The 15,846-nt window shown below is 45.0% G+C and overlaps 1 protein-coding gene across 3 annotated transcripts in view; it reads left to right on the top strand.

Moving 5' to 3' along the window:
- LOC135226027 (E3 ubiquitin-protein ligase TRIM23-like) overlaps positions 1-15,846 on the top strand; it is a gene marked incomplete at its 5' end in the record, with an annotated part of 91,489 nt that overhangs the window by 28,485 nt on the left and 47,158 nt on the right. For all 3 annotated transcript variants that reach the window (XM_064265514.1, XM_064265507.1, XM_064265521.1), the window contains 1 exon segment: positions 10,094-10,326. In XM_064265514.1, the coding sequence (XP_064121584.1) occupies positions 10,094-10,326 (233 nt within the window).

Here is a 15,846-nt window from a genome sequence, read left to right on the forward strand (position 1 = left end):
GCTTACACTACAATTGCGTTTTTCTACCATTTCGGTTGAGTCAAAGTTGACCAATGGTTGATATTCTGGCACTTATCATTATTTATATGAAAATATTTCAAAACTGATAAAAGCTACAACCATGGGTTGTTTCTTGTTGTATTCTATATGAAATTGCACACATTTTCATATATAAAACTTTATGTAACGGCTAATATAAAACTGTGCAAACATTACGACAATTGGATGAAAAAAAATTTATTTTTTTGGTAGTTACCGCACCGACGTAGGAATGTTTTTTTTCTAAAATTCACCATAAATCGAAATATTGTGCTAGAGACTTCCAATTTGTTGCAAAATGAAGGTAAATGATTGAGTATTGAGTATTACTAGAATGTAAGAGTTTTAGCTTACAATTGCGGTTTTCGAACATTTCGGCAGAGTCAAAGTTGACCGAAGGTTGAAATTTTGGCACTTATCGTTATTTATATGAAAATATTTCAAAACTGATAAAAGCTACAACCATGAGTTGTTTTTTGTTGTATTCTACATGAAATTGCACACATTTTCATATATAATACTCTATGTAACGGCTAATATAAAATGGTGCAAAAATGATGTCAAAGTGACGAAATAATTTCTGAGATGTGTCGCTGATGCTTTTTAGTGCAAGAAGATAGAAATTCGTGCTTGCGCGCCTGGGTAACGACTGTAAACAAAACAACAGCTTGATCCGTGAGCTCCCAGCATCCCCCAAGGCGCATGATTCAAAAGTTTTTGCCTAGTAGGCCTATAACTATTTTTCCGCAAATTTTTTTAAAAACTTTTTTTGTCGACGTACCATACGTGGGTTCGGCACCCGACAGACAATTTTTGTTGACGTTTAATACGTCCAATCAGCGTTAAAGGGTTAGGGAATATGAGTGTGCATTGGGTGATTTGTTATGATATTATATTAATGGGAATTTTTAAAAGCAAATTTTTTCATAAAAAACTTTTATTTATTATTCAATATTATTCCACTTTCACACTTTAGTCTTTTGTTTCATAATCAAAAGAAGTATGGCAGTAGCCCTGTGCACACATCTATCAGTTCTGGGTCCCCTGCACTTTTCCTGTAGTCTGGACCATTAGATTCAAGAAATCAGTGGAGCTGGGAGAAGATAACTTTGTATTACTGTATTAGTATTGGGTTTTTATAACAAAATATATTTGTTCATATACGGAACAAACCTTCGGTCTTAACATTAGGATTTACTAGCGCCAAGCTAGAAACCGGTAGAATTAAAATTACACTTGTGAGATCCAGGGACTATTGGCATCTATACCAGGTCACTGGGCATGTATACCCAGAATGCCTACGGCTACCTGTGACCCACCAGTTATTTTCCTACCGCCTTTAAGATAAGACGTGTTACTGTCTATCTGATTTAAAGCCGGTTTTTCAGTTTGCCCGTTCTTTATCCATTTCATTTTTCATTTCTTATTACCTTTTCTTTCTCCGAGTGTGCTCAGTGTGAGGAAGAGTGTATAAGTGGTATGATGGAGAATTTTGCCTCAACATCGGGATCGTCTACCGTTTCGAAGAGGAGACAAAGGAAATGCCCAGGAGTCACTGGCTTTCCATGTTCTAGGTTCCTAACTTCGGTGTCGACGGATCCTCATCCAACGTGTAGTAGGTGCAGGGAAAACGTATGTACGATTACTAATCCATGTTCTGTTTGTCGCGGTTGGTCGGTGGAACAGTGGAAGAAGTTCTATGGGAAGAGCCAATACAAAAGGAAGGTGGTGACACCATCTTTGGATGACCAAACCTTACCGGCTTCTTTTGTATCGGCAATAAACCAGGCTGCTCCATATGTTTCTCCACCTGCTTTTGATTTGTCTCATACCCCTTCGGTTTCTCCTAGCGGTTCAGTATCGGAAACGTCAGGAGGGGCCTTGGGTAATTTTATGAATAATATGCACTCTCCTTTGTTCCCAGCAAGTAGAGGGAGAGATCTGCCATCTTTGTTCCAGGCTCCTGCTCCTCAAGCGCATAGGTTAGATGGTACGTGGTCAGCGCTAGGCCTACCAGGCGTACCAACCTTGGATGGTCTGCTTGCGCATTATATGACGTCACGGTTCCAGCAGGGTCCGGCAGCGCTGAATGTTCCTCATCCCCCAGGCTTGCAATTTATGGGAATTAATGCCGCGGCTTCGCCATCAAACTCAGTGTTTACAGCGATGCAGAACGTGGGAGGTAGTTTGGCAGCAAACGTGCGGTTGCCAGCAGAAACCTCTCGGTCTTTCTCTTCGAGAGGGATGACGTCACAACATACGTCACACACCGATATGGCAGGCGTGATGACGTCACAGGCTGCTTCTCGGCCTATTTCGCTGCACCCAGACGCTAATACGCCTTCTGACCCGTCAATGCAAATTGTAATGCAGAAATTACAGGATATAGAGAAGAGAATGAATAAGAGAGACAAAAAGAAAAAGTGCGATTCACCTTCTTCGTCTTCTTCCTCTAGTTCGGCGTCATCGCTAAGTCCGATAACGTCACGGCGAGCGCCAGTCAAGCGTTGGAGGAGGATTCGGGAGTTCCTAGCGGATCCTCGGGCTAAGAGGAGAAGAATCAGTTCTTCCTCATCTTCGGACCAAGACTGTCATATCCAAGTCAGCAGGAAGGTCGGGAAGTCAGTGGCTATTAAGCACAAGGTTAGCAGACGAAGCCGTTCGCAAGAATCCGAACAAGCGAGAGAGGCGACGGCCGACGGACTAGCGGCCGATGAGGAGTTGCCAGTTCGGATCGCAAAAACTACGATACCGCTGGTAAAATCGACGTTGGCGGCGAAAGGTGCAGCAGAGGATAGAATGCAGGTCCCAGTTTCGCCCGTAAGGCCGTTCAAAATACTACGAAGGACGATAAGGCTCCTATTAAAAGTACGAAAAATAGGGAGTTGGCAACCTCGGCGGATACGTTCGTGGAAGGCAGTGTCCGTCTGGATGAACGGTCGAGGCCGAGCTCCCCGACGCTCATAAACGATGCCAATACTAATAGAGACGAAGTTATATCTGTCTTAAGGGAGCCTTCATCTTGGAGATCTAGACGAGATTCTTGCTCTAGATCCGTGAGCAGAGAAAGAGTGAGGCGTTCTCGTTCCCCTGCTGACTATCCGGGATCGAGCCAACAGCGGCCAGCAAAGATCAAAGAGACCGCGGCCGTAGGGGCAGGCGGCCGTGGAATTCCGGGCCGTCTGTCAGAAGATAGGGGCGAGACAACATCCCTTGTGACGGAGAATGGTACACTAGAGCAGGAGGAAGGAGAAAACCAAGAGTTTCTGGCCTCGTATGCAGAGGTGATTGATTTGATTCGTCAATTCAATAACCTTTCGGAGAAGACAGAAACACCGGCCAGTATGCTTCCGCCTGGAATTGACATGGCATTTGGATTAAAAAGGGATACCAAGGTTTCGTATGAACTGCCTTGTTCGAGTCATGCGGAGTCGGTCTTGCAACACGTAAACGCAAAGATTGCAGGGAGGGATAATTCCTTAAGATCTAATAGATCATTTAAATTTATTCCCCCTCCAATGATAAAGCAAAGGAAATATTACACGACACCGAAGGTCCCTTTGCTGTCTAGACAAATGAACCCTAATGTTGTAAGATTAAGGCCTGGATTAACCTTGGATCAGGTTAAAATGGAGTGCCCTTCGATGACGTACCAAGAGGCTGCTACGTTAGAAGCAACAGCTTCTTCTGTCTTTCAGGCTGCTTCTTGGTTAGACCTTTGGTCAACAGCAGTGGCGAAGATTGCATCCTCGGAAGCAACAAGAAAAGTAGTGGATGAACCATTGTTCATTAGATTACTACAGTCAGGTTTCAAGGCGATTGCGTATCTGACAAACGTAAGTGCCAATGTACGGGCAAATATCCTGCTAATGAGGAGAGATGCAGCGTTGGCTAGACTAAGCCGCAATGTGGATTTGGATTCCCTGTTAGCAATGAGGAATGGGGATATCTTGGAATCGCAACTGCTGTTGCCAGAGGTCATACTGGAAGAGGCGATAGATAGAAGAAGGATGGACACTAACGATAGGTTGGTGCAACAGGCAGTTAGGAAAACGTCTAACAGTCAAACTACTCCTTTGGAGGGAAGACAACAGCAAATTTCTCGGAAGAAGACAGTGAGACATAACATCCCTAATAGAGTCACAAGACCCTCTTCCCCAAAGAGGCTAACTCATCGGCCCTTTCATAATAGAAACAACAGAGGAAGGGGCAATAGGGGAAGAGGGAGAGGCTCAAGAAGATAGGATGGGCGCCTCCCATCACTCGGCCACACCAGTGGGGGGTTGCCTGGCAAATCACTGGAAGGTGTGGCAGGAACTAGGGGCAGAGCAGTGGGTGGTGGATGTTCTCAGGATCGGGTATTTAATCCCGTTCGAGGTAACCCCGCCCCTGACAGATCAGCCATTACCCCACGTCGCTTATGCCCACAAATCTCAGAAGGCCACTATTCTTCAGGACGAAGTGAAGAAGATGATGGAAAAAGGAGCTGTGCAACAAGTATGCAGTCCGTCAAAAGGCTTCTACAGCAGGAGTTTCCTGGTACCCAAAGCCAACGGGGAGTGGAGGACAGTAATAGACCTGTCAACGCTGAATCTGTTTATAAGGAAAACCAGTTTCAAGATGGAAACTCCAAAAACGGTTCTACAAGCAGTCAGGATCGGAGACTTTATGCTGACAGTCGATCTAAAGGACGCATACTTTCAGATACCAGTCCATCAGTCTTCAAGGAAATTTCTCCGCTTCAGTCTTGCAGGGAAAGCTTTCGAATTCAAGGTCCTGTGCTTCGGATTGACAACGTCTCCTCAAGTTTTTACAAGAGTGTTCACCCTCGTGTCGACGTTGGTGCATGCTCAGGGGATCAGGCTAATAAGATATCTGGACGATTGGCTGGTGATAGCAAAGTCCAGGGAGAAATTACTCAGGGACAGGGCGACCCTCCTGCAGCTTTGTCACAGCCTAGGTATTGTGGTAAATCAGGAAAAGTCGCAGTTGGATCCAAGTCAACATTTGGAATATCTTGGAATGGTTATAGACACAGCACAAGCCAAAGTATTCCCGACAGACCAAAGAATAGAGAAATGCAAACAAGTGGTGAATGCCTTTCTGGGAAAACAGACACAGCCAGCAAGACAGTGGCAGGTGGTGCTGGGAATCCTAACCTCCCTGGAGAAGCTAGTACCACAAGGAAGGCTACACCTTCGGTCCCTACAATGGAGGATGAAGGAGTTTTGGTCACCAATAGTAGATCACCCGTACGAGCAAATTCCCTTGTCGGCAGAAGTGAGGAAAGACTTGCTGTGGTGGATGAACGACGACAATCTGACAGTGGGTGTCCCCCTTCAACAATCCTCTCCAGACCTTTTGCTGTTCTCGGATGCGTCACTAGAGTGCTGGGGAGCCCATATGGAAGAGTTGATGGTGTCAGCAAAATGGAGTTGCAAGGACAGAGAACTCCATATAAACGTGCTGGAGTTAAAAGCAGCGTTTCTAGCTCTACAGGAATTCAGGGAGAGAGTAAAGGGACACTCAGTGGTATTGATGTCAGACAACACCACAGTAGTAGCTTATATAAACAAGCAAGGAGGCCTAGTTTCTCGGCAGCTACATGTGATGACAGTTCAACTTCACCAGTGGGCTATAGAGAACCTGGTAGACATCAGGGCCAGGTATATTCCGGGAAAAAGAAACATAGTGGCCGACAAGTTGAGCCGCAGGGATCAGATTCTGGGAACGGAGTGGTCCCTGCACCAACAGGTAGTGGACAGGATGCTCATGTTGTGGGAAGGACCGATCATAGACCTATTCGCAACCAGGTACAACAAAAAGTTGGAAGTGTATTGTTTAGTAGTCCCAGACGCAGAGGCAGTAGCAGAAGTATGCGCTACAACACCCCTGGGACAATCTGGACGTGTACGCATTTCCTCCATTTTGTCTAATCCGTCAGGTTCTGAACAGGGTAATGCGGTCTCAGAACCTCAAGATGACCCTGGTAGCCCCATTATGGCCGAAAGCAGAGTGGTTTCCAGACCTACTGGAACTCCTAGTAGATGTGCCGAGAGAGTTACCCCCATGGAGCAACCTACTGTGTCAGCCGCACATGGAGAGGTACCACCAGTCGGTGAAGTCCCTATCGCTTCAGGGGTGGAGACTGTCAAGTATCTCCTCCGAGTGAGAGAGTTTTTGCAGAAAGCAGCAACTCAGATGGCAGGAAATATCAGAAAATCATCTGCGACAGTATACCAAGGAAAGTGGTCAGCATACTGTGATTGGTGTCGTATAGGGAACTTGTCTCCGCTCTACTCGGTACCACTATTCAGCAGTTAGCAGACTTTCTGATATATCTCAGAACAGAAAAGCATATGTCTGTATCTGCAGTGAAGGGGTACGGGGCGGCTCTAGCTTCAGTCTTACGAATGAAAGGAGTGGACATATCGTCTTCATGGGAGTTGGCCATGCTGATGAGGAGCTTTGAACAGTCATGCCCACCAAAGGAGCTAAAAGCCCCAGATTGGGATCTGACCAGGGTACTGAGTAGTCTGACAAAACCCCCCTACGAACCACTAAGGCAGTCCACGGATAGGAGCCTGACCCTGAAGACAGGCTTCTTATTGGCCCTGACTTCAACCAAAAGGGTGGGGGAGCTACATGGCCTGTCATATCTCATAAAGCACTCGAGAGGTTGGAGATCAATGGTATTTGAGTTCGTCCCAGAATTCGTGGTCAAGACCCAAAATCCAACAATAGTAGACGGCAGATTCGACTCCTTTACCATACCTTCCTTGGCAGACTTTGTAGACAATGACAAAGATGAGATGCTCCTGTGCCCCGTCAGGGCACTAAGGGAGTACTTAAAGAGAACAAGGCACCTCAGGCCGGGGTGCCGGAGGTTGTTCGTAAGTACAGGACGGAACAAGAAGGAAGTGTCCAGGAATACAATATCGTTTTGGCTAAGGGAGACGATCAGAGATGCTTATATGGCAGAAGACAGAGGGTCAGATAGCCAGGTGGGAGGTAGAGCTCATGACATCAGGGGCTTGAGTGCTTCTCTGGCATTTAAGAAGAACATGTCTGTGGATAGAATTCTGAAAGCTGGTGTGTGGAAACGCCAAACAACTTTCACCTCATTTTATTTGAAAGACGTTGCCTATAGATCCTTGGACACTTTTTCCTTGGGCCCAGTGGTGGTGGCCCAACAAGGGATATAGCTCATCCAGTGCCCCGGGCAGGTCAGTTTGCGTCTAGTCTACGATGAAGGTATGAAAGTAGAATGAATGGGATGACTGGTCTTTTTTCTTTACTACTTTCTTCCTACTCCTTTAACTACGGGCAATATGAAGGAGAGTACCGTCATGTACTGGAACGGACTAGATGCAGGTGAGGTGGTCAGCCATACTGTGAAGCTATCTTAGGTTATGATATACTTTTCAGTAGCAACACACCCCTCTGGATAATAGGGAAAAGAGGGGTGAAGGTGGATCCAGTTGCAAGGGACAAGAGTAAACAATAGAATGGTATCTACACCCAGTGGGGGAAAACCAATAGATCCGCTTATATCTTTGGTTCTAGGTTCATTGTCCATTCTCTTAGAATTTCCCTATATATTCAGAAATGGATAAGGTGGCAAACTCCCAGTCAGTTGTAGAGACTTACCTCCCTCTAATAGTAAGTCTATCCTAATGTTAAGACCGAAGGTTTGTTCCGTATATGAACAAATACCAAATTTGTAACTAATTTGTATTTTTCATAACTAACAAACCTGAGGTCTTAACAGGTAAAGGCCCACCTCGAACCACCCCTCTAGCAGTCTAAACTGGGTTAGAAATATAACTGGTGGGTACAGGTAGCCGTGGGCATTCTGGGTATACATGCCCCGTGACCTGGTATAGATGCCAATAGTCCCTGGATCTCACAAGTGTAATTTTAATTCTACCGGTTTCCAGCTTGGCGCTAGTAAATCCTAATGTTAAGACCTCAGGTTTGTTAGTTATGAAAAATACAAATTAGTTACAAATTTGGTATTTTCTTTACTTCGACCATCCTTCACCCGATCTACGCATGCGTTGTCAGGTATCACAAGATTTCTTGCTTTCATCTGTTTTTTAACTGGATCCAGCTAGGCGCTAGAAACTATCCTATTGTTAAGACCGAAGGTTTGTAGCTATGAAAAATACAAATTGTCTTAGAAAATTTGTCATATTTGTTACTGCAAACCAATTAGTTTAACTGTGTAAGTAGCTCAAATTGCAGTTTAGGTGGGGAAAATTGAGTGGCTGAATGGATGAATGATCAGGACAAGTAGGTAAGCAGCTGAACCAATAGCTTTCAGAGAAATGGAATAATAAAGAAGGCACTCTGCTAATGAAAGAATTAAAATGTGTTATGGTTTTTAAGTCCATAGAGTGTTCTGGGAAGGAGTTTAACATTTACCAATTATGTGAGATTTAACAAGAAAAAAACCATTTCAAGTTTATATCATGAAGGATGCCATGATGGAAAATTAGAAGAGGCTGATGAATCTACCATATCTGAACTATCAACTATCATAAGTACTACCATTCCTATTGAGTATAATTCTAACTACCTGTCATCCCTAATTAATAGTTTGCAAAGACTTTTTGGCACCAACTAATTATGGTCCAATTGTTTTAGTATCTTCATGGCCTGTAAGGAATTCACTGTAGGTGTTGACATGCTTAGATTGTTGTAAACCCACATGATGGCTGTGACGGTCTGGAATTTGGTCACAATTGAGACAGCATTACCATGTAAAACCATAACTGGGTGCATGTGGTACTGTTCTAGTATTACCATTTTTATTACGCTCTAAATATTTTCCAGTTTTTATAAATGTTTCAGTAATTAAAAAGTTTGAAAACTTTTACATTTCTTCTGTACAGTGGAACCTCTACATACGAAAGTCCCTACGCATGAAAAATTCAGGTTACGAAAGCTAAGACGAAGATTTTTTTGCTTCTGTGTACAAAAATAATTCAGGTTGCAAAAGGGTAAAGTCCGAGGTTCACCTGGGCCGCCGAGAACAATTTTAAAACTAGAGCGCCACTAACTCAGTAGACTCGCCACCATCCTCCCGCTCTCCTATTGGTTCCTGATGCTAGTCACCGCCGTAAGATCCTACTCTCCTATTGGGCAGCATCTGTCCCATCATGCCCCTATGTAAAGGCGTTCCTTGACCATTTTTTGCGGCAGCGTTATCGTAAACACCTGGAATTTGTTAATGCACATATATTTCGTTTGTTAACGTAAATTCGTGTTAGTGATTTCATTTCGTTGTCCTGTAAGTTACTTTATCGTTTTGTGTGTGAACTTAATTACTTACGTTATTAGCCATGGGTCCCAAGAATGTTGCTGAAGTTCACAGACAGAAGAGGATGCTTTCTATGGAGAACGAAGATGGAGATAATCAAGGAGTGTTAATGTTTTCTGCTATTTGTTAATGTGTTTCGTAAAGTTTAGTGTTAATGTTTTCTGCCATTTTTTAATTTTTCGTAAAGTTAAGTGTTCATGTTTTCTGCTGTTTGTCCTCCTCCTCTATCATCACATTTAGACATAGCCTCACTCGAAAGGTAAGGTTCCACATTTTACTACATACATATTTACATGTACGTACAGTATTTCTTGTACCCTGTACACTAATACACTTTATTTACAGGTACAGTCATGGTTATGTTAGGTATTGAATGGTCCAAATTGTTGTATTTCATTGTTTATTGGTCAATTTAGCTTTATTATAAAATGTACTGTGGTGTTTTTGTAGGGCTTGGAACGAATTAGGCAATTTACATGTAAAACGTAGTTCTAGATACGAAAAAATCAGGTTATGAAGGTTGCTACGGAACGGATTAGTTTCGTAACCTGAGGCACTACTGTATTTGTTATATTACGTACTCTGATGTACACTTAAATATTAATAGGCTTAAATCAGTATTAGAAGCTTTGGGTGTTATTTAAAGTTTTTATTATTTTTTTTTATCTGATTCTGCCATTTGTCAGTTAAATACAAACTTTGCCAGTTTAGACTGCAACCTTGTTACAGAAAGTGTGGCGCGACAACTGGAAGGATCTACCACAGACAATGTGGGCACAGAACCTGGGACTGGAGGTACAGCAGAAGAAGCAAGAGCTCGTGTGAAACAATATTTTACTCAACTTAGAGACCAGTTAACACGACAAGAAACGCAAGCCATGACTGTTTTGGATGCTCATATTAGGGAGAGGTTGTGCTCTATAAGACAGCAACAGGAAGATATGGCTACCCTTTTGTCTCAGGTTGGTAATACTATTGAAAATTTCAACTTACAGGTATCTAATATTTTTGAAGTAAGAAAAAAAATTATGCTAAAGAGCTTGTAACTTTGAAAACACAGTTTCGTAATAGAAAATGGTAAAATTGAATAGCTTACTACCTTTTAAGTGTTCTGGCAGATCAAATTCAGCTGAGTCCCCTGCATACAAGGAGGTTTGAGAACTTATTGATGACATTGTAAATAACATTTTTATACATTCAACTTACCTGTCAGATATATACATAGCTATTGACTCCGTCGCGCCGACAGAATTTCGAATTTCGCGCACACGCTACAGGTAGGTCAGGTGATCCACCGCGCTGCCGCTGGGTGGCAGGAATAGGAACCATTCCCGTTTTCCATCAGATTTTTTCTGTCGGCCATACTGGCAACATCGTTGTTGGTATCTCCGGCTGGATTTCGTTTTTGGATACAATTGATCATCGTTTTGGACCCTTTGGTGACGTATTTGGATCGTTGTACTGGCATACGCTTTTTGTGGATCGTTATTTGGATTTTGGCTTGGAATTTTCATCATGATGTCTGATTCTGGAAGTGTGGTGAGAATGTGTGTGAATGAAGGGTGCAAGGTGAGAATGCCGAAAGCTTCGGTTGATCCTCACACTGTATGTAAAATAGCAGGGAAGTATGTATGCTCGATGGATAACACTTGTCATGAATGTGAGAGTTTGAGTGCTGAAGGGTGGAAGTCTCTAACTTCTTATTTAAAGAAATTAGAGAAAGACCAGTTAAGGAAGTCATCTTCCAAAACCAAGCCTAGCTCTCTATCTTCAAGTGGTTTGGTGAGTAATATTGTACCCTCCCCTAACATTATGAACGCTCCTTGTAATATTTCAGGACCTTCTCCGAATGCAGATCCTACGGACTCTGCTTCGGAGATCGCAAGCCTTAAAGCTGCGCTTATGAAAATGGAGCGTAAAATGGCTGCCATAGAAGGTAAGCAAAGTAGTGCTGTGGAAAGTGATGTGAATTTCCCTAGTGAAGTGGAGGAGGCGTCTGATTGGCTTCACAACGCTCCCAGGCCTAGACCTCTTTCAAGCTCCCAAGCCCAGAGGAGAAGGAATGTCAAAAGCCTTACGGAGGTTATGGAGGATCCCCACCAGTCAGACGTCTCTTCGGCAGAATCTGTAACGTTACAGACTGCCAGAGAACGCATTAGAAAAAGCGTTCTACGTGAATGTTTTTCGTCTTCGGAGAATTCCTCACCTAAAAGAGGATGGAGATCAGCGGATCGTTCTCGTCCCTTGAAGAGGATCTGGGAAGAATCGGGAATAAACTCGAGTCCGGAACGTTTTTCGGAGGATTCCCCGACGGAGATCAAGAAAGCAAAGGTTTTGGCTTCTCCCGCTAAGTCGTGGAGAATGGAGAAAGAATGCTCTCCTTCCTCTCGTTTAGACCAAAGAGAAGAAACGACTAAAATATTGAAAGATATGCAAGAGTCTATTGCTTCTCTAGTCGGGGTTCTTTCGAGAGATCCTCCAAGAAGAAAGGATGTTAATCTTCCTGTGAAGAAGTCAAAAAATCCTTACTATCAACCTCCCAGAAAAGAAGATTCTTCTTCGGATGAAGGGTCTATTTTTCACAGACCCGCGCGTTCGGGCCACGAGGCGCCAGCCAGGCGCGAAGCGCCAGCCGAGCCCAAAGCGCCAGTCAGCCGCAAAGAGCTACCAGTTAAGCGCGAGGCGCCAGCCAGGCGTGTAGAGCCAGCCAGGCGCGAGGCGCCAACCAAGCGCGATGCGCCAGCTAGGCGCGAAGCGCTAACCAGGCGCTATCCGATATCGTATGAGGATTCAGATAAAGACTACTCTTCAGAACAACATTTATATCATAAGAAGAGTTTCTCTAAGGAAACGACTGGAACGACGGCCAAGCACGAGACGCTAGCCAGACGCGAGGATTCTAACAAGCATGAAAAGACAACCAGGCGCGAAGCGCCAGCCAGACGAGAAGCGCCAGACTGCCAAGAACCGCCAACCAGGCGAGAAGCGCCAGCCAGGTGCGAGGCGCCAGCCAGGCGCGAGGCGCCAGCCAGGAGCGAAGCGCCAGGCTGCCGTGAAGCGACATACAGGCGCGAAGCGCTAGCCAGACGCGAGACACCAGACTGCCGCAAAGCGCCAACCAGGCGCGAAGCGCTAGGCGCCAGCCGCGCGAGAGGAGCCAGCTAGGCGCGAAGCGCCAGCCGCGCGAGAAGAGTCAACCAAGCGCGAAGCGCCAGCCAGGCGCAAGGCGCCAGCTGAACGTGAAGAGCTGGAAGAGCGAGAAGTTACAAGGAGTAACAGAAGATCTTTATATAGTCATGTAATGTCTTCGGATAGCGAGTCTCCTACAAATAGAAGCCCTAATTCAAGGAAGCAACCTGGTACATCGAAGGTTACGGTTTCGACCTCGATGTCTCAGGATGTTTTAGTGGAAAGGAAAGGGAGAGCTTCTAGATCTGTCACTCTCTCCTTCTAGGAGTATTTCTCCTAAAGGGAATAAATCTACGGACAAAGACTCTCATAAAAGAGCTCGCTCTCCTTCTATGATGGAGTTGGACGAAGTGTCGGAGGAAGAAACCCCAAACAATGAGGGGGTATCTAATTACAAAGTGTTAGCCTCTCTTCTCCTGCAAGAATTTGGAGAGACTAAGCCCTGCAGCTCCTCCTTCCCCGAGATCTCTGTTCTCGAGTACGAAGATTCCTAAATCTTCTTCGTATTTAAAAATAAAGCCAGCCATATCAATGAAGAAGGCTATTCAATCTTTAAATAATTGGATGAAGGTGAAGAAGGAAGCTCAAAAGACAGTTTTTTGCTCTCCTCCATGTAAGCTCGGGGGTAGGAGAGGAATATGGTACAGGACAGAGGAAGCGATGGGGCTTATGCTTCCATCTTCCGCAGAGGCGGATTTTTCAAGCTTGGTTGAAGCATCGAGGAGACATGCTTTGAATACAGCTAAAGCATATTGGAGCATGTCAGAATTGGATCAGCACCTCAAGGGACTTTTCCATGTACTAGAAGTTTTTAACTTCTTGGATTGGTCCCTTGGAGTGCTGGCCAAGAAGGCAAATGAACCAGACGTTTTAGAGCCTGAGGTGTTACATTGCATCTTATCCTGTATGGATAAGGCGGTTCAGGATGGTTCGGGAGAATTGTCATCTCTATTTGGATCAGGAGTAGTGAAGAAGAGATCATTATTTGGTTCATTTCTAACCAAAGCGGTATCTCCTTCACAAAGGTCAGCCCTTTTATACGCTCCTCTCTCGGATCACCTGTTCCCTTCGCAATTGGTGAAGGAGATTTCTAAGTCTCTTGCTGAAAAGGCAACCCAAGATCTATTAGTACAATCCTCCAAGAAAACGAGACCAGCAGTACCAGTGGCGAGGAAGACTACTCGTACTCCGGTAGTGCCCTTTCGGAGAGGTTCCTCCTCTCGTCCTCCAACGAAAAGGAAGGCAGCAGAAAAGCGAGGAAGGTCCTCCTTTCGGTCTTTCAAGAGATCAAAATAGCAGCGAAGTCCTCCAAACATCTGTAGGGGCCAGACTCCTAAACTTCGTAGGGGCTTGGGCGATAAGGAAAGCCGATCCTTAGACGCTAGCAGTCTTGGGGAAAGGTTACATTATACCTTTTCAGGACAGACCACCTTTGTCAAATTCCCCAAAGGAACTGTCGGCGAAGTACAAGGACCCTGTTCTGAGGGAGACACTTCTTCAGATGGTGATAGGAATGAAGGACAAAGAGGCAATAGAAGAGGTTCAGGATCCTTCCTCTCCGGGGTTTTACAACCGCCTGTTTTTAGTTCCAAAGGCATCCGGAGGATGGAGGCCAGTCTTGGATGTGAGCATTCTGAACAAATATGTGGAAAAGAAAAAGTTCTCGATGGAGACTTCTGCCTCGGTACTTTCAGCCCTGCGAAGAGGAGACTGGATGGTCTCTCTAGACCTGCAGGATGCATATTTCCATGTTCCTATTCACCTGTCATCAAAGAAGTATCTCAGGTTTGTGATGCAAGGGAAGGTCTACCAGTTCAGGGCCTTGTGCTTCGGCCTCTCCACGGCTCCACAGGTATTTACGTACCTGATGCGGAACGTAGCCAGATGGCTACACCTGGAAGGCATAAGCGTCTCTCTTTACCTAGACGATTGGCTGATAAGAGCAAAATCCCAGGAACAATGTTTGGAGGATCTGAAGAAAACACTAGAATTGACAAAAGAGTTAGGACTTCTCATGAATCTCAAGAAATCGCAGATGATCCCCAGTCAGGACTTAGTCTATTTGGGGATTCAGATGAATTCTCGGGATTTTCGGGTTTTTCCGTCCCAAGAAAGGATTCTTCGAGGGATTCAGAAAGTAACATCCTTCCTAAAGAAGGACAGGAGTTCAGCTAGGGAGTGGCTGAGCCTTCTAGGGACTCTTTCTTCCCTGGAACAATTTGTATCCCTAGGAAGACTTCATCTAAGGCCTCTGCAATTCTTCCTAAAGAGATCTTGGACTTGGAAGAAGGGCCATCTGTCGGACACTTTTCCGGTAACAATAGAGGCGAAGAAACACCTAAAGTGGTGGCTGCTCCCACTCAAAAAGAACGAGGGAGTGTCCCTAGAGGTTCGGAACCCAAACCAAATCTTGTTCTCAGACGCTTCAGAGACGGGATGGGGAGCGACTCTAGGGGCAAGAGAAGTCTCTGGCAAATGGAAGAAAGAGCAAAAGGATTGGCATATAAATGCCAAAGAACTATATGCAGTGTTTCTGGCATTAAAATTCTTCGAGTCAGAAGTAAGAAATCAAGTGATTCAAGTCAACGCAGACAACACCACGGCGTTGGCTTATATAAAAAAACAAGGGGGGACGCACTCGTTTTCCCTATTCGAGATAACGAAGGATCTGTTGTCATGGACGGAGGAGAGGAATATCACCCTCCTGACCAGATTTGTAAAAGGGGAAAGGAATGTCAGAGCAGACAGGCTCGGCAGGACAAACCAAGTTCTCCCCATGGAGTGGACTCTGCACGAACAAGTCTGCCAAAGACTGTGGAACCTGTGGGGAAGGCCGCAGATAGATTTGTTTGCGACGTTCCTGTCAAAAAGAATAGAGAACTTCTGCTCCTTAGTAGAAGACCCGAGAGCGATAGCGGTGGATGCCATGCTACTGGAGTGGTCGGGACTCGACGCTTACGCTTTCCCTCCATTCAAGTTGCTAGGAGTAGTGATGAGGAAGTTCGTAGCATCAACAGGGACGAGATTAACTCTCATCGCCCCGTTTTGGCCATCCCAAGATTGGTTCACAGAGGTACAGGAATGGACAGTAGACTACCCAAGATCTCTTCCAAACAGGATAGATCTTCTCAGACAACCCCACTTCGAGAGGTTCCATCAAAACCTCCCCGCTCTCGCTCTGACTGCCTTTCGACTATCGAAAGATTGGTCAGAGCGAGAGGCTTTTCAAGCAAGGCTTCGAAAGCAATTGCTAGAGCCCGAAGATCGTCAACTATTCGGGTCTACCAATCGAA

The sequence above is a fragment of the Macrobrachium nipponense genome, chromosome 20 (assembly GCF_015104395.2).
Source record: "Macrobrachium nipponense isolate FS-2020 chromosome 20, ASM1510439v2, whole genome shotgun sequence".
Classification (NCBI taxonomy): domain Eukaryota; kingdom Metazoa; phylum Arthropoda; class Malacostraca; order Decapoda; family Palaemonidae; genus Macrobrachium; species Macrobrachium nipponense.